General features: G+C 42.1%; 1 protein-coding gene across 10 annotated transcripts in view; it reads left to right on the top strand.

Annotated features, from left to right (window-relative positions):
* The window catches only part of UNC13B (unc-13 homolog B), a 207,562-nt gene that overhangs the window by 16,981 nt on the left and 169,191 nt on the right, over positions 1-21,390 (top strand). For 6 of the 10 annotated variants that reach the window (XM_086868139.1, XM_086868138.1, XM_086868135.1 and 3 more), the window contains exons 2-5: positions 9,741-9,770; positions 13,026-13,125; positions 16,987-17,104; positions 18,021-18,144. In XM_086868139.1, the coding sequence (XP_086724265.1) occupies positions 9,741-9,770; positions 13,026-13,125; positions 16,987-17,104; positions 18,021-18,144 (372 nt within the window). The remainder of the gene's footprint in view (positions 1-9,740; positions 9,771-13,025; positions 13,126-16,986; positions 17,105-18,020; positions 18,145-21,390) is intronic. The other 4 variants (XM_086868136.1, XM_086868133.1, XM_086868140.1 and 1 more) reach the window with 1 other exon arrangement.

Below are 21,390 nucleotides of genomic sequence, written 5' to 3'. Positions count from 1 at the left end.
TGTGGCTCTTCATGGAGAAATAGGATTGATGTTTCAGACCCTTTTCTCAATGAAGAAAACCATCTGAAGATAGTTTGAATGTTCCACTGTGTCTCAGAGATCAGGCTTTTGGCTCAGGCCAGTGGCTGTTGAGGTAACAGCTATAGAGCAGAGTGAAATTTCAGGTAGATATTAATATGTCTGTGGGAACATTGTGAAGGAGCAAAGCGCAATTCTGAATAAGCATCTGAGGATGCTGATTCTTGCCTTGCTAGAATTAACTTGTCAGTTTGCGCTGAGATTGTGATTGTTGCCTGATAAGCTGAAAAGGTTGGGATGAGGTAGAGGGCTCTCTGCAGAGCAGCATGCAGGCTGGTGGAGGCTCCTTGTACTCCAGCACTTGCTGTGGGGCTATTGAGAGCTGGTGCGAACACTTTCTGCAGGGCCTTTAAGGATGATATTGAGATGCATTTTTGTAGAGGAAACATTTTTGTCTAAGCACTGGGTGGCTGTCATTTCAGTGAGTTCCAACGTGGACCAAATGATTGGCTTATGATTCTCGATTATTGTTGTAATTAACTGAAAGATGACTTGAACTCAGGGGTTTAGTCTGTTTTGTGCTAGCTGGAGAAGTGTCCCGAGATTACCTGCCTGCCAGCTGAGCTGGGGGACCATGCAAGCAGGAGAAGAGGGGTTAGATACACTCAGAGCCTGGAAGAGCATCTGCATTGATGGGAATTTCTGGAAGAGCGTTCTGATGTTGGGAATTCCACTGCTCAATTGCCACCTCCTCCTCTCTCCTGCTCAGAGTTTTACCACACAAGCTGTCTGGACTTTTTTTTTTTACACACAAGCTTCTGCACTTTTTCTAGTTCCAAGTACATTTAATTTAAAAACTGGAGAATATTTAATGGGCTCTTGATGCTCTGGACTCACTGGCAGTGCAGATCTGTTTCAGAAGGTTGTAAAGTTCAAGACCTGCATGTTCCAGTTTCTTTACTGCTTCCAGATTCTGATTCTAGCTTTCTTGGCTGTATGGTTCATGAGTACTTCTCCCCCCTGCCCCCCCTCCTGAACAGAAAAAACAATAATGTCAAGCTTATTTCAGCTGTTCTTTATCTGAAATCAATTGAATGCTTCCTACTGCCTTTCAGGAAGCTTTTTCTTGGATCGGCTGTGAGTAAACTTCTTGCAGCTTCTATTGCAAAGCAGAAGTTCCACTAAGTGCTAATGTTTAATGTAATAAAGATTTGAGCTGTGGTTTACCAAATAGCTTATCAATGTTTTAAGCATTTTATTGTTACGATCTCCTGAGGCTTTTTTGGATAAAATGATCTGCATGTTTTAAAATGCTGGTTTTCACTTGAAGTACTGAATGGTCATGGTGTATTTTACATATTTTGGCAGTGTAGATCCTGTTGTGTGCTAGCTTTTTAGTAAAATCAATGTATTTACTTAAAAGCTCGGAGATGAGGGTACTTCTGGGTTTTGGGACCTGTTGTTTTGTGGATCTCCTCCCTCACTTCCTCTCTGTGAACCCTGTCCTAGTAGCTCTACTTCAAATATTATTTTCAAACTAACAAACAATAGCCTGACCTTGCATCCTGATACTACTTTCCTGAGAAATGCTAGTGTAAGAATTTGGAAGAGCAATATGATGTCTACATCAAGGAAGGAATCAGTTGCAGACCACTTTAGTTTTCCTTTTGCATTTAGTCCCATCACAGTTGCCTTCTACAAGTTGGATACGTAGTTTAAGTTCCATTTTTCCTGTTCTGCAGTTCCATAGTAAAATTCAGTTTGTGTTTGAGACACATTTCATTTTTCTGCCCAAAACTGTTCACAACTGCAGTCCCCATATCTTCTGCAGCACTATTTTTATTATTTTTTTAAAATTTCAGTAGTGTTTTCTTCACCTGTGAATTTCTGTTGGGGCGGTAGTTCGAGGAGTGTTTCAGACAGATGAGTTCTCCAGCTATGCACAAACAAGAATACATATGAAACCCTTCAGTTCAGGAAGTTGAAAACCTGTGTGATATTAAGTCAGTGTGTCAAATCAGATCTGGTAACAGATTAACCTGTAAACAGGACCCAGATGTGTCTCTTAACTGTCTAAATCTGTTTTCTCATTGAAAGTGTTTAGAAGTCTACTTGCATTAACTGCCTAGTACATTAAACCAGTATAGAAAGTAAATTGTCACCCCTTCTGTTGCATGAAATACCTTTTAGAGAAGTAGAACCTTTTAAGAGAAGGCTTCTTTCGCTGATGAGGACTGACTTTTATTATAAAATAACCCCCACGGCTAAACAGCTCTTGCCAAAGGATTTGCAAAGTTTATCTGCTCCTCCAGGTGTACTGTGAGAATGTGGGGAGTATGTGCAAATGCCAGAAAGTTTCCTACACAGTTTTTAAATTTTTTCTGTTTACATTATCTAGTAACTTTGATAGGGATGGAAGAAGTGTAATGCTATGAAGCTATGATGCAAGCTTAGCTGTGCTATATACATTTACAAGGTTTTCTGCAAAAGCTGAGTCGAATAGTGACAATATTTGCAGAAGGTATGAAATTGCCTGCTTTATGGAGGGGATCAGACTGGATGGTTGAACAAAATAGCTGTATATATCCTTAATTTTATAACTGGACCAGCACAGTGTATTAACTGTGGGTTTGCTCATGTTTGTGTAGATTTGCCATTATATTGTCCTGCAAACTCTCCCAAACTTATGTGCATGAAGTACTGGGAAGTAGTCCAGATATCCAGTCACTGTGCTGTGTTGCTCTGATGTTTATGGGCTATGGCAGTAATAGAGATTTAGACAAGACTGTAATATATAGCTTTTTACCTATAAAAGCTAGATATTTTCTGCTTATGTTTCAATACTTTGCTCACCAAAATTCATCCCATACAAGTTAAAATTCTGGCAAGAAACAAATGTTGGGGTCAAGTTTAGTAACCAGAAACAGGCAGCTGTATCCCCTTGGGACTTAGCTGTGAGCCCCAAGTTGTGGAGTGTCTGGACTACAGAAGGGAGCAAGTGGTTGCTGTCTTCTGCAGGTTGTGACTCTTGTGTGCATGCAAGGGCTGGATCTCAACAGACCAGAGTATTTACAGAGGAACAGGGAAACATCTAGTGAGGTTTGGCAGTGTGGGGAAGTCACTGGGATGTGTTCATTATGTAGTGCCAAACCTTGAATGGGAATACTGAGTATGTGTCTCCTTAGCATAGAGATTTGGAAAACCCTGCAAGCAGTCACATGTCCCACCTGCTATCAGTCACTGTCCAGTGAGCAGGAAGGGTGGAGTGGCTGGTAGAAAGCTGATTGTTGGAAATTGTATTGTAAATCAAATAAACTTAGTAGCTTTGTGTGCCTCTGGACAGGGTAATGAATTTGCAGATCATCTGAGCAGGAAGATGCTAATTCATGTGAATTAGGAAGGATTCTAATTCATTTTCAGGACATCTGGCAATACAGAAATCTCTTGGGTAGATCAATTTACTATCACAGACTACAGATTAAAAACTCTCTTTAGCCCACCCCCTTCCTGAGAAGAATCCTTGAGTCATGTGAGTAATGGCTGGTTGCTGAAGGGAATGTGTCTTCCCTTTGTTTGCTGTGGTTCCCAAAGCCTTGGGAAGGGCAAGTCAATCTGTCCTGTGGGCATTCAGAGTGGTCAAATTGAAGAAAGCTCTTTGCTACATGATTGGAAAATACAGTATGTAAGTGCTTTGTGGTATATTGGGCTTTTTATTTTTTTTTTTTTTTATTTCTTCAAACTATAAAGAATTAATGAGCTTGTATCACGTCTGTTCCATTTATTTTGGACTACTTATTAAAGCAGATCGATCCCTCAGTTCAGTTGAGGTAAACTTGGCTATCTGCGTTCCCCCCCAGTTGCCTCAATCAAAGAGACAATGGATTTTTGCAGGATTGTTTCAAGTACTGTGTTAGAAAAATGCTGTCCTTAGAAGGAACCTTAGATCTTTGGGCACTGTTGAAAATCTACGCTATTTTCCTGTTCTCTGCCAGTTACCAAGCAGAGTGGCATTTTGCAGTGGCTCTTCCTTTTGGCAGCAGAGCAGTTCTCTGATCAGCCCAGCCCTTCTTTCACATTAAGCAATAACAGAATGTTATCCCCTGTGTACTGTGAATTCAGTCTCAGCTTTTAGGACTGTTGGTCCGTGAAGGTACCCACTGTGTTTCCATCACATCATTCTCAAAGAGAATGCTGAGGCATAGAGTACTCTCTTCCTGCTTGAGTGGAACAATGTTTATATGTAAACCAGTGGTTTGTTTTGCTTGGCAGAAAAACAAAGTATAAAGTAGTGAATGTAGCTCAGGTCCCGTGTCTCTGTCTGCAGAGACCGCTGAAGCCTTGTATGCAGTAGCCACCCCAGCTCTGCAGAGCTCTGCTGGGAGAAGTTGGAGACCCTGCTCTTCTGCAGTTACAGCAGAAGCTGTTGGGGTACTGCTGAATGCTGTTGGGTCCCCTGGGACCTCCTGTGCAATTATCCTTTCTCTGAGCTAGTTCAGGGAAATCTCTTCCTTCTGAACACAATTTAACTCTAAATGTAAGAGGATGCAGTGGAGCCTTTCTTATTAGGCCTGTCTCAGGCTGGGAATATCAAGGCGGCTGTGTCACATTGAATCTTTGTAGCAGACTTGGAAAACCACTAAACTGCTGTTTTATCCAGCTTTTCCTTTCTTAAGAATTATGAAGGGAGGAGAAGAGCTTCATGGCACAGTCAGTACTGCTGTTCTGCTATGGCACTTGGAATTGCATTTAATGGCATAACTGATGCTGCTGGGCTCTAAGAGGGATCGTGTGAAACAAAATAGTGACTGAGTTAAAATCACTGGTGAAATCACTTCATTGCCCCTGTTTCCTCCAGGCTGGAGCACCTTTTGGGTTCAAGTAGTGGGAAAGGTTTCCTCACCCTCAGGTGGAAGATGAGGGTGTGCAGAAACAGTGTAGTGTGTATGTTTTGATCTCCAGGGGAGGGAAAGAGGCTGTGGAGTCTCCCTCCTTGGAGGTATTGAAGAACCCTTTGGACACAATCCTGTGCTCTGTGCTCTGGGATGGCCCTGCTTGAGCAGGGAGGTTGGACCAGAGGACCCACTGTGTTCCCTTCCAACCTGACCCATTCTGTGATTCAGTGAAAGTTCCTTGTGTGTCAGGGTGGGATCTCCAGGGACAGGGCAGTCCTTGTGAAAAGTGCCAGTCTTGAGCCACTTGCCAGCCTGTCATGTATTTTATCAGTAACTTTCAAGAAGTGAGTAGGAGGTGTTGAGTTTCTGCCTCTGTGATGAGGTACGTGTGCTATAACTGTTGGTGCAGGATTTAGGCAGCAAAATTGTTTCCAAAGACTGAGTTATAGAAAATGAGGGACTCCGGCACTGCCTAGCCATTGCATCCTTCACAGAGGGTTCCCCTTCCTCCTGCATGCCTGCTGGAGGGCACATGGGTGTGAATTTGGTGTGTTGACTTAGTCTTGGGTAGTATCAGCAACTTGCTGTGGTCTCTTACTTGTGTTCTTTAAGCAACCTTTGCACCTAGTGCTGCATGTCACTGTACACTGAAGTCTGACCACCTGGAAAAGGTGAGAAAAGCAGAGTGAAATGGAAATATGTATTGATTTTGCTGTTCAGCTGGGGAAAGTTACTGTAGAAGTTAGAGTGCTCTTGAAAATGCATTAATGCTGCATTTGTGTTTCACAGGGACAAGGAAGCTATTTATCAAGTAGCTGATCAGGAAATGCATTTTAAAAGCTCTGCTTTCAGTGCTGAATTTCTTTTTAAAAGTGGTAATTAAAACTGCGCCCTTCCATTCTTCTGATTTCTCCCACAGCCCCTCCATGGCACTTTATTGTCCCCTGCGAAGGGATGTAGGTTTTGTTCTAGTGTGGGGAGTGACCGGGTGATAAGTCATGTGCTGGATTTAGTTAGAATGTAATCTTTTGGCCATCTGCTCGGGCACTCCCTGTGCTGCATTCCTCTCACTTGCAAGCAAGCGTTAAAGGTGATCTGGGATGTACAGGTGTTCAGAACACCTGGGCTCCCTTTGACTGAATATGACCATGTGCCTACATAGGAAGTTTGAAGAGAGTGTTTTTTGAGCCTTGCAGTAATTTGGCGTGCTTAATTTTAATTATCTCAGTGGTGTATGTAGCACCTGCTTAGGAAAAAAAAAAAAAATCATTTAGGATGTTTGAAAAAGATGTGGATAACAAGGCGTTCTTCTTAGAACTGAGTTTAAGAATACTCTAGTGTATACTCTGCTGTTGTTTTTTCATCCTCCCACAGTGATGGTGGACATTTTTTTTCAATTTCTGGCTTGTGTTTTCCTTTTCTTGTGTTTGTCTTTAGGAGTTTGTCTGACCCTCCAGTCCTTTGTTAGTGATGGCTGTAGAGCATCTGGGATCTTGCTGTGGCTTTTAAAAAATTTTAGTTTAGTTTAGTTTCGTAAGTTGCAGGCAAAACTTCCAAGTTTCCTTTTTGTGTCTTCATTAGAGTAATGCCAAAATGGTGAGAGATTCTGAGAGAGAGGAAAAAAATCTCTATGAATTTAATGTTTACATCAAGGTTTGTCTGCTTTCTATAACTCTATGGAATACCTGTATCTCCAATATGCTCAAGTCTTTCTTGGAGATTAAATTAATCTTTATGTGCAGAGAGAGCAGGTGCATCTCTGTGCATCTCTTTCATGAAGTGCTTGCACAGGGCAATGCAAAGCACTAGGTCTTGCCTTCCTTTCTAATTTTCTATAATTTTCATTCCTTCCTTGGTGTCCTGCTTATCCTGTGCAGTGGCATAGGATCAGCATAGTTTGATGTTTGCATCTGAATGGATGGACATAGTATGCTGCCCAGTTTGCTGAGAGCCATTTAAAACTGAACAGAATTTGACATCCCCAGCTGGTTTAAAAATGCTCATTCCCCAGAGAAAGGAGTACTGTGGGATAACAGAGTGAGTCAGGAAATACCTAATCTACACCATTAACTTATATTATGTTTTTGCTTTATGGCAATGCAGGAGCAACTGTACCTGTAAAGCCTGGTCTTGCTGGGTGCTCTAGCGAATAGTTTTGTTTTGTGGTACAGGTTTTATATTATAAAAATTGGATTTTATATTATAAAACTTAGATTTTATATTATAAAACTGTGCTGTTACGCATGGCTTGATTTCAAAGTACTTAATGCTGCATCATGTAGCAATGGCTTCCCAGCCTTTGCTGTAACACTGAGTAACTGATGCATCAAGTTTCTCTAGAGCTTCAGAACTCAACCTTGAATCCTTCCTTAAGAGGTTGACGTAGAGGAGCTCTAATAAGAGAGAAGGACCAGGTGTAGGTACAAAAGTTTTTTTAGTAGCGTTTCTTTGGAAAGCTGTGGTCCTTCTTAGCATAGTGCATAGTGCTTGATGCAGTGCATCTGATCTGCAGATTCCCTGGGCTGACAAATGGGCTGGGCCTTAGCGGTGCCTAGCAGCCCATTCCAGCTCTGAGCTCACAGAAATTCAAGTTCTTATGTGGGGAATCCTGCATCTCCCTGTCCTGGGAGATGATCTGGGAGCTGCACCTTTGCAATGCTTTCTGCACACCCCTAGGAAGTGCTTTCCTATGAGGCTAACAAAATAAAAACATGTCAAAGTAACTTTTCTTGAGAAATTTTAGGACATGCTGTGCAGGCTTACAGGTAGAGCAAATGAATTACTGGTGAGATGAGACTCCCAGATTTGTGATTCAGCTCTTAGTTATAAATTCCATTTTAATGGAATTTTCTGAATCTAAAGGCACAATTTATTACATGCACTTTGCTAGAGTCATGGTGCTCATTCCTGGGAGTTGCTAAGGATTCCATTTTTGCCATGTGGGTCTGTAGCAGGCTCGTGATCGTTGTTTAGTCTGGCTGCTTCCCTTGATATCCCTGGGACAGCTCTTGCAGAAATCCCACACAGGTACCCCTCTCAGCTGCCAAGGCAGTGGAGGGTTTGCTGCCTTTCATCAAAAGAACCTCTGAATATTTAGAGGCTGTGACCGCAGTGTACAAACAGCATCTGTCTCTTAGTTTGCCTGTTGCCACTGCGGAGGCTGTGTCTCTTCTCTGTGTTTGGGATCCAGCGGCCCACTCCAGCTGCTTTTATAGCAAATGGTACCACATTTCTACACTGGGGTTGCCTCTGCTTCGCAGCTAACAGTAGTTGAGCTTGTTAGAAACAGGGAGAGGCCAGCTGAAGCTTCCTGTCTGTCCCCTGCCTTCCTTTGCCTTTTTTATCCCGAGCACATGCACTTGTTTCTTTGTCTCCTGCCTCTTGCAAAGGAGGGGAACAAGGAGGTTCATAAGCTGGTGCCTGCCCACTCCAGGGCAGTATTTAATGGTATATCTGCTTTTGTGTGGTATGCAATGGAACCTAGAAAGAGGGTAGATTGTTCTGCGTATTTCTCAGTGGTTAAACAGATTGATTCGGAGATTTAAAGGCATGTGTATCTTCAGTCAAAAACGCTGGCCCACACTATTGTATGTTTTGCTTGCACCATTAGGTTCAGCGTCAGGAATACTTCAGGCCCTGAATCTGGGAGAAAATGATCCAATTTATTTTGGACCTAAAGGTTTGTGGCCTTGTCAGTCTAGGTGAAAGCTGCATCCTGCAATTCATAATGTACCTGGTGCGTATTTTCCTTTGTGCGAGCATCTACCTGGACTGTAGATGCTCGCAAAGGAGAATTTCTCAAGTAGCAAGACTGTTACCACACGCTGTTGCAGCTCTGAGTGTAATGATGTCAGGACATTTTTTTTTTTTTAAATGGTTTTAATTTTTAAATTTTTTTTTCAGAAATTTTACCTTGAAAGTTGGACACTGTGAGCCTCTATTAAGTATTGGCAGCTCTGTTTTCTGAAGGAAACTTCACTGCACCACCTTTTAAATATTTTTGCTCTCTGGAATATCTTGCTTCCTATCTTGTTAAATATGTTTTCTTCTTAGTGTTAGTTTTCCACTGGGAAAACTAGCTGGAGCCTAGAGATGTCTTCTCTTAGTGCTTACATGTAGCAATTCTGGTGAGGATATGAGCTTGCAAAAGGGAAATGTAAACAAAATCTCCCCTAGGTAGACATGGACCTTCTCCATCTGGTGAGATAAGAGCCAATACTGTTTTATGTTTTAACAATTCTATTTTTATATATAAATACTGTCCTGGAATTAAATTAAGAGAGTAGAGCTTGTAAAAATGACATTTGAGTTTACACTGCTGTTTGTTTGGCTTATTTAATTGACAATGTCACAGTATAGAGCTACTTGGGGAGCTGCAATTCAGGCTTGATTATTTTCAATTTGTAGTCCGTTATACAGTGTTAGGAGAATTTCTTTGTTTATAAAGAAATGTTTATTTATTGCAGAGTGTTTTGTAAGTAACTTTATAATTGAGGTGGTATGAAATGACATCTTGCTAAGCAGCAGTAACCTCTGGTTGCAAACGACTGGTGTTTCGATTGCTTTGCATTAGACATATCACATTGCTTTCCAAACATTAAGCCTGTGATTGTTTCTTTTAAGTGCATCACTTACAGAGGTGCCATGGGGTGTAAAGGAGTTTTTGTCTCCAGATCTGTTAACTGAGTGTGAATTTCCAGCTACCAGGACTGTGCAGGGGATGTTGTTCAGTTAATATGATGCACGTGATGCTTTAACTCAAAGAAACTCTAGCAGGATAAAGTCACTGACAGTCTCTTATTTTGTTCTTTTCCTTTTTTCTCTTTACAGTAAAAAAAGCTAAACTCCATGGACCACCAGGTAAGTCATGCTCTACTGCTTGTTTGCAGCAATGGGGACCCCTGCTCTCTCACTGCTGTTTATGCTGATCCCTCCAGTTTTTGTTCACCTCATCTCAGTTTCTTCATGTTCTCCTTAGGAGTGACCTAATTTACCTTGAGAATCCAGGCAGTCTGAGTTAGTAGAAAATTTGAGGCTGTGACCTGGTGTCACAGTGGTAAGAAACCTTTATCTACTCAACCTGTCAGGTTGATGAATAAGGAACAACTGAACAGGTGATGAATGAGGAAATGTTCCTTTACTGTCACCCTTCCCCACTCTCTGGGCCCTTTCATCTCATCCTGCCTCCGTCCCTGTTCAGAACAGGATCTGGAAACGTCCAGTAAGCAGAACTGGTGTGTGTGTCTGTGGATTTAGTGCCTTCTCAATCCTGACTGGAGTTGCTGCATGGAACTGCAGAAGTGAATCATTCTCTTATGTGGCAGTCCGTAATGGTTGTGCTTGGAATGAAAACCCCATCCGCTAGGTTTTGTGTCTGTGTAATAAAACAAAAACAAACAGCTGGTGACACCCAGAATTTACAATCTGGGCAACTTCTTTTCACTGTGGTTCGGAAGCTAGCAAGGAATCCCTTAGCAAGCAAATAGATTTATCATTTGAAATTTGATGTACAGTTTGCAAAATATAAAATGCACTTATATAAAATACTTAAAAATAAAAACTTCTGAAATAACATCTGTTCAAGTGTTTAGATCTGGAACAGTTGCACAACTGTATTCATAATTTATTTGTTCAGATTAATTCTTTGGATATAGCCGTCCTCAGATTATGGCAGAAAACTTTCCAGGATTCATCTGTATTCCACAGCAGATCGTGATCTGTCTGTGCACCAACCTTTCCCTCCAGGGAAGGAAAACTTGAGTTCGAGGGCTGGAAAGGAGACACTGTATGCTTTATCTTTTCCCTAAACAATAAGCCTGCTCACAAATGAAAAAGATTTGTCCTTTAGTCTAGGTTTAAGTCAGGCAAGGTATATGGCTTCTCTGACAAACTCAGTGTCCCAGGAGGATTCAGGAGTAAAATAGACAGGGAGGTGTAATGTAGTAATGAATAATTGGATATGTAGGAATCACAATTCAGTGACTCTGACTCCTTCCTGAGCATGGATCATGTAATTTCTGTTTCTTCCCTTACTGTTATGATATTGGAAGCTAGATGCTAAGGTCTGCTATAGTAACACATAGCAATGATGCATTAAAATTATACAATCATACAGTCACAGAATGTTAAGGATTTGGAAGGGACCTAAAGAATCATCTAGTTCCATGCCATGGGCAGGGACACCTCCCATTAGGCCAGGTTGCCCAGTGCCTTAATCCAGCCTGGCCTCAAACACTGCCAGGACTGGGTATCCACAACTTCCTTGGGCGACCTGTGCTAATGTCTCAACACCTTCACAGCAAAGAATTTCTTTCTAATACCTAACTAAATTTCCTCCCTTTCAATTCGTAATGATGATTCCCTGTCCTATCGCTATGGTCCCTGATGAGGAATCCCTTTCTGGATTCCCTGTAGCTGCCTTCAGATATTGGAAGATTGCTGTGAGATCTCCACACAACCTTATCTTTGCCAGGCTGAACAGCCCCAGCTTTCTAAGCCTGTCTTCATGGGTGGGGCGGGTGCTCCACTCTTCTTACCAGATTTGTTTCCTCCTCTGCACTTGCTCCAACACTTGTCTGTCTTGCTTATGTTGGAGATGCCAGAAGTGTAAGCAGTAATCCAGGTGGGATGTCACAAGAATAAAGGGGATAAATTGTGTTCCTCAACCTCCTGCTCATGCTCCTTTGGTTGCATCCCAGGATACTTTTTGGCTTTCTGGGCCGAGAGCACACGCTGCTGGCTTATGTTGAGTTACTCATCAACCAGCTTCATGAGGTTTGCACAGTCCCACCCCTCCAGCCTGTCCAGGTCCCTCTGGATGGCATCCATTCACTCCATAGCATGACTGTGCCCCACAGCTTGGTGTCATCAGTGAACTTGCTGAGAGTGCCCTCACTCATCCAGGGACATCCTGCTGTCCCTGGCACTGCCAAATGTAATGGACAGTATCAGTCCCAGTTCTGACCCCTGGGGGACACCACTTGTCACTGGTCAACAGCTGGACAAGTCTTTGGGTGTAGCCAGCCAGCCAGTTATTTATCCACAGACTGCTCCATCCATCAAATCCATGGCTCTCCGGTTTGAAGACGACGATGTTGTGCAGGACAGTGTCAAGTACTTTGCACAAGTCTAGGCAGACAATGTCAGTTACTCTGTCCCATCCACCAGTGCTGTAGCTCTAGAAGGTCACCAAATCTGTCTTATTTCCCCTTTGTAAAGCCACATTGGCTGTTATATGTTTGTTTTCCATGTGAAATTTCAACAGTATTAAAACTGACTTGATTGAGATCAAATACTGGGAATAGATGTTGTTTGAAACTGATAGATAGGCCTGAGGTGATAACTCCCCATAAAAGGGAGTTTGTTCATTCTTAGATGCTGATATTCAAACTTGGAATATGTCTGTGCTTTGCTGCTTTTGGTTTTATTAGCAAAGAGCAAAAACTAGGAAAAAAGTTCTTCCAGGATTTTTCTTGAGATTTGACATAAAAAGCAAAGCATCTAAACAGAGACTGTCTTGTGTAGATGTGAGTATGATGTGGTTTTCCTAGATCAGGTCGGCTTCAGCACACTTAGCAATAAATCTGTATTTTTCTTCTGCTCCTGGCTGGCCTGTAAAGTTATTTGTGGACTCATGCGTAGAAAACTGAGTTGGGACTAGGAGAGCAGTTGGGTCAGAAGGGGAGATGATATGACCAACCCAACCTCCTGTTTGTATGTTTTGCAAGTTTGTTTTTCACACTGCTTCATGTTTACGATGGGTCCTGTGCCTTCAGGTTATCTGTTCTTCCTCTTGTCTGCATTTCATACAGCATCATACTGTCTGTGTTCTTTAGGTTTTTACACTGTTTGTCCGTGTCTTACTGCAAGTGAACAGCTGCATGTTTTTGTTCATTTGTGTTTAGATTTTAAAAAAAACTTATGATTGAAAATTCGTTGCAGGTGGAAAACATCTTGAACATTTGGCTTCTTAAACTGAGTCATATCTTCCCATATAAGCATTTCAACTTAGGTCTCCCTGGATGTACTGTAGGAACTGGAAATGCTGCAGTGTTGCAGGTGATGTGATGAAAAAGGTATGAGGATAGTGATAACATTTTGTGTCTCATTCCCCAGATAAATTCAATACGTATGTGACCCTGAAAGTGCAAAATGTGAAGAGCACAACGGTGGCTGTGCGAGGTGACCAGCCCTGCTGGGAACAGGATTTTATGTTGTAAGTATGGTGGTGCACAGCATGAGGTGCTCGTAGTTGAGTCCTTCTGCAGCGCTGGTGTTCATACAGAGCTGCTAGTGTGTTTAGGAATTGGAGTGTTTGGGTAGGTAAAATGCACAAGTGTGGTGACAACCTAAATAATTTCCTTTCCTGTTGTTGGAGGATGTGTGTAGTGGGATGTCTGCTGCTGCTGTGGACTGGCAATTGCCAGTCAGGTCTGTAGTGAGAGGCCAAGTCTGAAGTTGAACAGGGAAGTTACTGCGTGGGTTGGGCCTGGATTGATGCTGTCCTTGTCCTGTGTGCACAGCTGTGCCTGTAACCTCGGGACACACACAAACACACCTACAACATAGCTTAGCCAAGGACTGAAGGCCCATAGCTGAGCTTAAATGGAGCTCCTGTGCGTGGGAAGAGAGTTGGGTGTCCATGGCTGGAGAGGCAGGTCAGGGCAATTAAGGGCTGTTGTTAGTGCACTGAGATCCTCTGAGATGTGATCCTGGTTACCTCAGTTGGGAACTGCTCCATGAGCAACAGAACCAGTTCATACCAGCTTTTCCAGGGCTTCTGGTGCAGTTGGTGCTTGTGATTTGCTTTGGTTCTTGTAGACTTGACACGTAGCCAAGGATTTCCCAGTATCTTTTAGAATGGTTTTTTGTTTTGTTTTGTTTTTTTTCTGGTGGATGAATGATTTATTTATTATACTGCATCTGCTTCTGTTTCTGTGGCTTTGTAAGGCAAATTGAACTAAATTTACTAAATGGGAGGGAGTAATGTTGTGTTCATCTTAAGGAATCAAAGCTAGTGCTGCTGTTTGAGTGGGTTTGAGGTGTTTACATAGTATCTGTAGTAAGAGACCTCTGTGGAATTTTGTGAACGTTCCCTAATCCAGCAGCAGTTTATTTCTCCTCATTTGAGACTGGGAGGTTGTTGCCTCAGGTTAAGGAAGTCACCTGGGTCAGTACAGTATTTTCATCATAGTTGTACTGCCACCTCCCTTGTTTGGTGATACTCTGCTTTTGGAGCAGCGCAAGAAGTTTGTGCTTCTGCACGGACAGCCTAGAGCCTGTCCTTTGGCATCTAGTGAAGCTCACACGCTCCTGAACACCAGTGTCTCCTCAGCTCTGCAGCTCCTGGTCAGACAGAGGCCATGGGTGTCACTATGTAAAACATTCTTGACTGGATAAGGCTGGGACAAGGAATTGAACCTATCCTCCAAGTCACATGCCCATACTCAAACTACTAACTCTGCTGGTGATTTGTGCTTATCCTGTGGGCAGGAGCTAGCTTTAACCACAGCCAGTTACAGAGGAGGCTTCTCAGTAGTGATTTAAGAAAGCACTTGAATGTGCTGTATGAAGACTCCTGTGACTGCTTCTCCTCCCTCCCCTCCAGCAGCTCCTGGAGCTGCACTCTGGTATCAGCTGGGAGCTTAGCTAGCATGCTATAAGGTCACTGAGACGCTCTGTAATTAGTTGCTAGGGAATATGGAAGCAGAATATTAGCTGAACTACCTTGCCATTATTGTTCCTGCTTTAGCCAGGCAACTCTACAGTAGTTCTGGTGTCTCCTCATAAGAGAAATATTACATGTGGGAACGAATGTATTTTGCATGATCCTGTGTACATTAAGTTGTCCTAGGGGAAATAGTGCTGGTCTTCCAGTACGGCTGTTCTCTATTTTTTTCTTTCTCTTTCTGGAGTTGGAAAAGGATTTTGAGCACAGCAGTTTTTTCCCAAGGGAATGATGCTTTTATGTCTACGCTGTGTTTACCTTTTTCATGAGGCATAGTAGAAGAACACATCACAAGCAAAAAAATACTTCCTGTCTATGTTTGTTGGTTTTGCTGCCAAACTCCTTGTGATACATAACATTGCAGAATTTGGGGCTCTGGGGTTGTTTGGGGTTTGGCTATTTACCAGACCAGTGAAGCACTTCGATGTACTCCTTGGGGACGTCTTCAAATTTTAAAAGAGCTTTCAAAGAACTGTATATTTACTGCATATTTACAGGAAACACACCTCAAACAGTGAAAGTACCCACTGATGTTTATCAGAACACTGTGTTTAAATTTGTGTTGAAGTCGTGAGAAATGCCTTTATTTAAATCCTGTGTGTGTGTGGAAAGAGAGGAACACCAAATTTCAGTCTCAGCTCTTTGTCCTTAGAAGCTGTTCTGCGTCTAACCAGAAGGTGGAGAAAGGGAGACACAAAGAAAATCAAAGCCACTGTACAGAAATTCTTTTTATTTATTATTCTTACTGAGAATGGTGACCTGTCCTTCAGAAATCTGTAGAGGAGCCCATTGGGTGTATCATGACCAGTGTCCTGCTCTGACAGTGTAGGTCGAAGCAAAGTATGTGGTTTTACACTGTGGCTGAAAATAAGGGTATTTCTTCCTTCCCTGCCCTTTCTGGCCTCCCACTGTTTCAGCCAGCAGTCAGCCAGTCATCATCAGCCTGCAATCAGATGAATATCAAGCAGGGTGAGGGCAGAGCAGTGCTGGTACAGCTCTTTGTCATACTGAGTAACCCTATGAGAACAGAGGATGATGGAGACTTGATTACAATATGCTAGCAGTAAATTCATAGAAGGCTGTTTAAGAGCTTGATTTTGAACTGTTGCAGACTGAGCCACTTAAGTACTGGACGCTTCTAACGTCAGTTCCTGTGTCTCAAAAAAGATCAAAATCACTTGAATTTAAAACAGACATTTATATGCTTTACTGTACATGTGGGGTCTGTCTTGAACCTTGAAGATATGGTGTTCTCTTTCAGTTGCAAGAAGGAGGCAAAGTTCAAGTGGATTCTTGGATTTGCAGCAGTTCTTTCTTATTTTGGCCATGATGGCAGTCTATAGAAATAAGACAGAAGCTTGCTTTTAAATTTCCTTGATAGCTGTAACATGGATATATTTGGGCAGAGGGCAACAGCACTGGCTGTCCAAGACGCCTGCTTTTGGGAATTAACAGCTGCAAAAAAGAGAAACCCTGAGCTCAAAAAATTATGGGTTATAGCCTTTCTTCATGATAAGTGTGAGACAGCTGTAGTATCAACAGTCAGCTCAGAATTCTTCTCTATTGCTTTTACCAATGTCTGCTGTGTATGTGTTAGGCTGTTCTGAAGTAGGTACATTATAAACCAGCATGCAGAAGTGAGGCATAAATGCTATAAAACATTGAGAAGAAGCAAATTTGAGATGTGTTCTTTTGTTAATGGGAGGAAAGATGTTTGTGAAAACCTTCAGATCAGTACATCCAAGAACTCTCCACTCAGTGGCCATGTGGAAGTAGCTGGTGCTAGAGTGGAAGTGGTGCCACACAGCCGTGAGCAATAGGTAGTGCTGCTGATGCAGCTGTGCTGGATTTGAGACTGTTACTTTTGGGTAGGAGTACCTTCACTCACAGGTAAGTAAGTATTGGCAAGTTTGCACATGCCAGAGTACACTTGTGTTGTGCTGCCAAGGGAGACACTCACTTTGTTAGAAATGGGGTGCCTGATGACAAAGAACTTCTCACCTCTGGGTTTTGACACCAAGTGTCAAAGTACACCAAGTGTACTTCCTCCTCCTGTGTACATAGCTGCAGAGATGAGTTCCTACTGGCAGTTCATGCGTGACATAGTTCAGGGTTTTAGTTTGCACTCTTTGTGTAATTAGTATTAAACTGCGAGTTACTAGAACCTGGTGTTCCCTGTATGAGCTGCCTCGGCTGCACACTTCCAAGAGCTCTCTGTAGCTTGACACAACTCTGTGTCAGTAGTGAAATAGTTCACTGGTATGATCATGGTGGTAATGCAGAGCATAAAACAAAATTAGATTGTATCCTGCTTTTTTCTCATCTGTGCTGCATTTCTTTTTCTTGCAGTGAGATCAGTCGACTGGACCTGGGCCTAATTGTGGAAGTATGGAACAAAGGACTGATATGGGACACCCTGGTTGGGACTGTGTGGATTGCTCTGAAGGCCATTCACCAATCTGATGAGGTTAAACTGACAGAGAACCTTTATTTGCTCCAGTGTTGATAATTAATATATTACAGATCTGGCCTGGTGCAGCCCAGACTAAGCTTCTCAGCAAAACTTCCACTTGCAAAGTCTGGGAGGCTGAGTGAGCAGAGAGTCTCATCACATTAGTTTTGATTTTCTAGTGAGATCACAACTGAGCTTAGAAAGGGCTCTTTGGTCTCATTTCACTTGTGTGGACTCAAGAACTAGGGTCTAATCTGCTAAGAAACACAGACAAATGTTTGAAAGTCTTAAGGACTGACTGCTTAGTCTGATGGTCAGATTGCTGTGATTTACTGCTAAAGACCTCTGTCTTGTCCAGCTGACAAGATAGACCCAGAGCACAGCTGCAGTGTCTTATAAGGGCATCTGTTTTTAGTGTTAGGTGTACCTTTTGCTAATATATACGGACAGAAGTAGGAAGTCAGATGTGCCTATGTCTGTATCTGCCCTAACTACTGAGCTTGGCAGCTGTTGCACCTAAGCATTTTTAACTCACATTTTAGGGCATTTACTTAGAAGATTATTGGGTTGGAGCAAGGAGAAATAGATTATGTTTTCCATAAAAAGAAAAGAGTGGGGATGCCCTGCAGTGTGGCCATGTCTGGCTAGTGCTCAGTTTCTCTCATTGTCCAGTCACTCCTCAGTCCTGCCTCTGAGGGTTTACTTTTGCAACTCCACTGAGAAGGCAGCACTTCTTTTTGCTGCTTGCCTTGATAAATGCCTCTGGGATTTTAAAGAAAAAAGTAGTACATGCTGAATTGGTGTCATTTGATGTTAACCCCATTGATAATACTGTAAAGCTCTTTTTGGACTGTTTTAGCAAAATATGAGAGTTGGTGCATAAAGTTCTTCAGACTTCAATGTTTGTTCACTTAAGACATCTGATTCACAGGAAGGTCCTGGGGAGTGGTCTACTCTGGAGGCAGAAGTTGTAATGAAACATGATGAAATATGTGGAACCAAAAACCCAACTCCTCATAAAATTTTGCTGGACACAAGATTTGAATTACCTTTTGGTGAGTGCATTTCCATAACTTATCTAGGGCGGTGACAGTGGAGAGAGAGTGGGAACAGCTTAAGATTTGTAATCAAGTTGTGTTTGTTCTCAGTTCAGTGGAGGTCATATGACTGGTATTCATTTTATGTTAGGCTTCTTTCTGACAAGGTCTGAATAAGTATGAAATACTTGAAAGTCCCTGAGTGCTGGAATATGTACACTAGCAGTAGTTTTTCTAACAGTGTTTCAGGATTGTGTAGTCACACATTTTTTCCCTGAGCAGGGAGAATTTGCTTCTTTGAACGTAGACAAATTTGGTTCTAGAAGAGGTTAAGCATGTTGTTGGAGCTGTTCTGTGGTGAATGCACATAGCCCTCTTAGACGTGTGCAGTTCAGTTAGTGAAACATTAATGCTTAGTGTACTCCTGAACATTATCATTAGCAGAGTATATAAATAACTTAATGTTGTAAGAACTGCCTTTCTGGCAATAATTTTTGGTTGAAAAATACAGAATATGGAAAAGCAGCTAATTGGACCAAACTAATTTCAAGTAAAATTGCAATTTTAAAATTTTACTTTATTTAAGCAAACAAAAATAAACCCCAAACCAGACAAACCCCAGAAGTAAGGCTGTAGCCAGAAGGCATCCTAGGCTTACATAACTTCTCTTTCTGGCTCTTGCCTGATGCTTCGGATCAAGAACATAAATTATGTTTTTGGGGTTTGTGCTATTTTTTTTAATGCACTGAGCACTGAAGTGTTTCAAAGTGTTCTGCCATTGCAAGGCTCATCCCTCCCCCTCTCTCTGTTGCATCCTTTTTACTGCAAAGCTCTAGTCAGTGTGAGCAATTTGTATCATGCTCAAAGTGAGTCTCATACTCTGCTTCCTGGTGCAGGGGAGGATGTAGGTCTTGGCCCTGCAGCTGGACAGTCAGTACAAATTGTGTTTTGTGTTGTGAGTGCATAATCCCATGGATGGTTGTACTTCTGGGAGGGCACAGTATTCTGTAGATGCAGTGGCACTGCTCTTTTAACTACAGTCCAGTGTAGTTAAAGAGTAGCAAAGGGGAAGAGTTACCTGACACCTCTGCTGTCCTGACAGCTGTCTGATGTTGGTCAGGAGCCATCCCTCTTAGCCATGGCAATATCCTGGTGTTCAACTGCTTCTGTCCATGGGAAGTTTATTAATGAAGTTACTTTTTATGCAAGAGGAGGAACAAGTCTGTTTCACCTCACCAAAAATCTTGGTTCTTTAGTAGAAGTGTTGAGGTTTCTGGCTGGGGCAGAGCAAGCACACAGAACTGAAGGCAAGGCTTGTACCCACTGCCTTCTCATCTGAATTAATTCTGACACGTTTGTGAACTATCACTGCTTTAAAAGAAAACGAAGTTCTGATGTCTCCCTTTGTATTGAGAGTGTCCAAAACAGGATTTTCTTTTTTCTGCTGTACATCTTATGGACTGCGTGGCATTTTGAGGTACTTTTTTCAAGTCTAAGGAAACAGACTCCATGTAGATGTGTTAGAACATCTGAATTTTAAAAATCAAAGTATTTCAGGTAATAATGTGTTTTCTCCCTAGTACTAGACTCAGAGGAGTTTTTCTTTGTTTCTTCTGGGTTGATTTATACTATTCTAAATTTTCACATTTGGAGAAGTGGAATTTCATGCAGAGGAATAAATAAGTTAAAATATTTTTTTTTTAATTCTTCTGTTTTTGACACAGTGTAAAGCATTTAAAAGCATTTTAAGTACACCTATTACTTATTTCCTTTCTTACCATGCCAAATACTGAAATAACAGGGGTTCTGCACCGTTGTGGTTTTTGTGCTAGGGTGTGAAAAGTTGTCTGCCTGTCCAGGGTTTCATAATGGCCAGGAAAAAATGCATGCATGAATTGGCTCTTCAAAGGCTGCCCTTCCCTAGAAGAGTGCTGCAGTTTTTGCTTTGATCTCCATTTTCAGTCTGAGGTGCCATGGCAAAGTCAGAAGCAGATTGAAAAGCAGGAGTCACTAAGGGTGCATCATACTGCTCTAGAAAGTAGCATCTACCTATGCCACCTACCCCAGTGGTGCTTCCCCTCACACCATGACTGACTGTCTCCTGCCATCACCTTTGGGACAGAGAAGGACTCTGCACTATGGATTAGGCTCTCTCTCCTTTCCCAGGTACTGTGAGACTTGGAGGGGTGCATGGAGCTCACTCCTCTCCATCTCTCCCGATGGATTCACAGGTCAGTTTCCCTTCAGCTGGATGGCAGCAATATGGATTAGCTCCCTACACATTAAGATTCTTTGTCATACGAGTTGGGAACTGCTGCTTTATCCCTACACAGAGAAAGAAGTAAATGGATCACTGATGTGCTCTGGAAGTTCTGAAGTCAGTAGCTGGGCCATAGAGGCAAGATTTTAGTAACAGCAGGTTTGGAGTGACATTTAGGAACATTGTATACAATGTTTTGTTTCCCAGGTGAAGATCTCCTGGCTATTGAAAGTGCATGAGAACCAGAGTGGTGTGTGGGCTCATGCATAGATTGTGCTGCTTTTCAAGTTGGGTAAAACACTGCTGCTTGGAGTAGCAGCTTTAAAAAAACATCTGTTTGGCTGTGCTTTTTCTATCATTTCTGGCTTCTGTCTCCTTTAGTTGCACCCAGGTGCAGTACCCCAGGTTATTCAATGTATTTAAAATATTTCATTGTATTTAGATGGAGCTTGAGAAGTTTTTAAGGATTTGTAAAGGAGAATAAATGAATTTGAAAACCAGAAAAGCTGAAGTCCTTGATCTAATGATTGTGTATGCAAAGAGGTTTAGAAACTGGTTTGTTGTTTGCACTGTATTTATCCTGGATTAATTTGCTTTTTCTGATTCCACCTGATACATTCAAGATTCTTCCTTCCTGGTATCTCTTCTTCTGGTACTCTGAAGACTGGCAGCTGCTAAAGCTGAAATAAGTGCAAAATGTGCTGATGCTGAGAGAGGTAGTGTGTGATGAAGGCAACTTTGAGATTTCTTAATTTTTTTAATTTTTTTTCATATAAAGCTATTCTCAAGTATTTACCAGGCTTGGAGTGTGGAAGCAGTTACCTCCTAACAAAGGCTGGTGGGAGTTTAGTCTCTGCTTCTGGTGATAGAAGATAAGCTTTTTTGAGCTCATGCAGAAGTTAAACTTTGTCAATGGCCAGATCTGTAACGGGACAAAGGACCACTGATGGGTGGCCTTTATATGTCCCCTGTGTGTCCCATTGTATGTTCCAGGTGCAGCTGTT

Source organism: Cyanistes caeruleus, chromosome Z (genome assembly GCF_971803275.1).
Source record: "Cyanistes caeruleus chromosome Z, bCyaCae1.hap1.1, whole genome shotgun sequence".
Taxonomy (NCBI): Eukaryota; Metazoa; Chordata; class Aves; order Passeriformes; family Paridae; genus Cyanistes; species Cyanistes caeruleus.
This window is presented reverse-complemented; position numbering and strand designations above follow the sequence as displayed.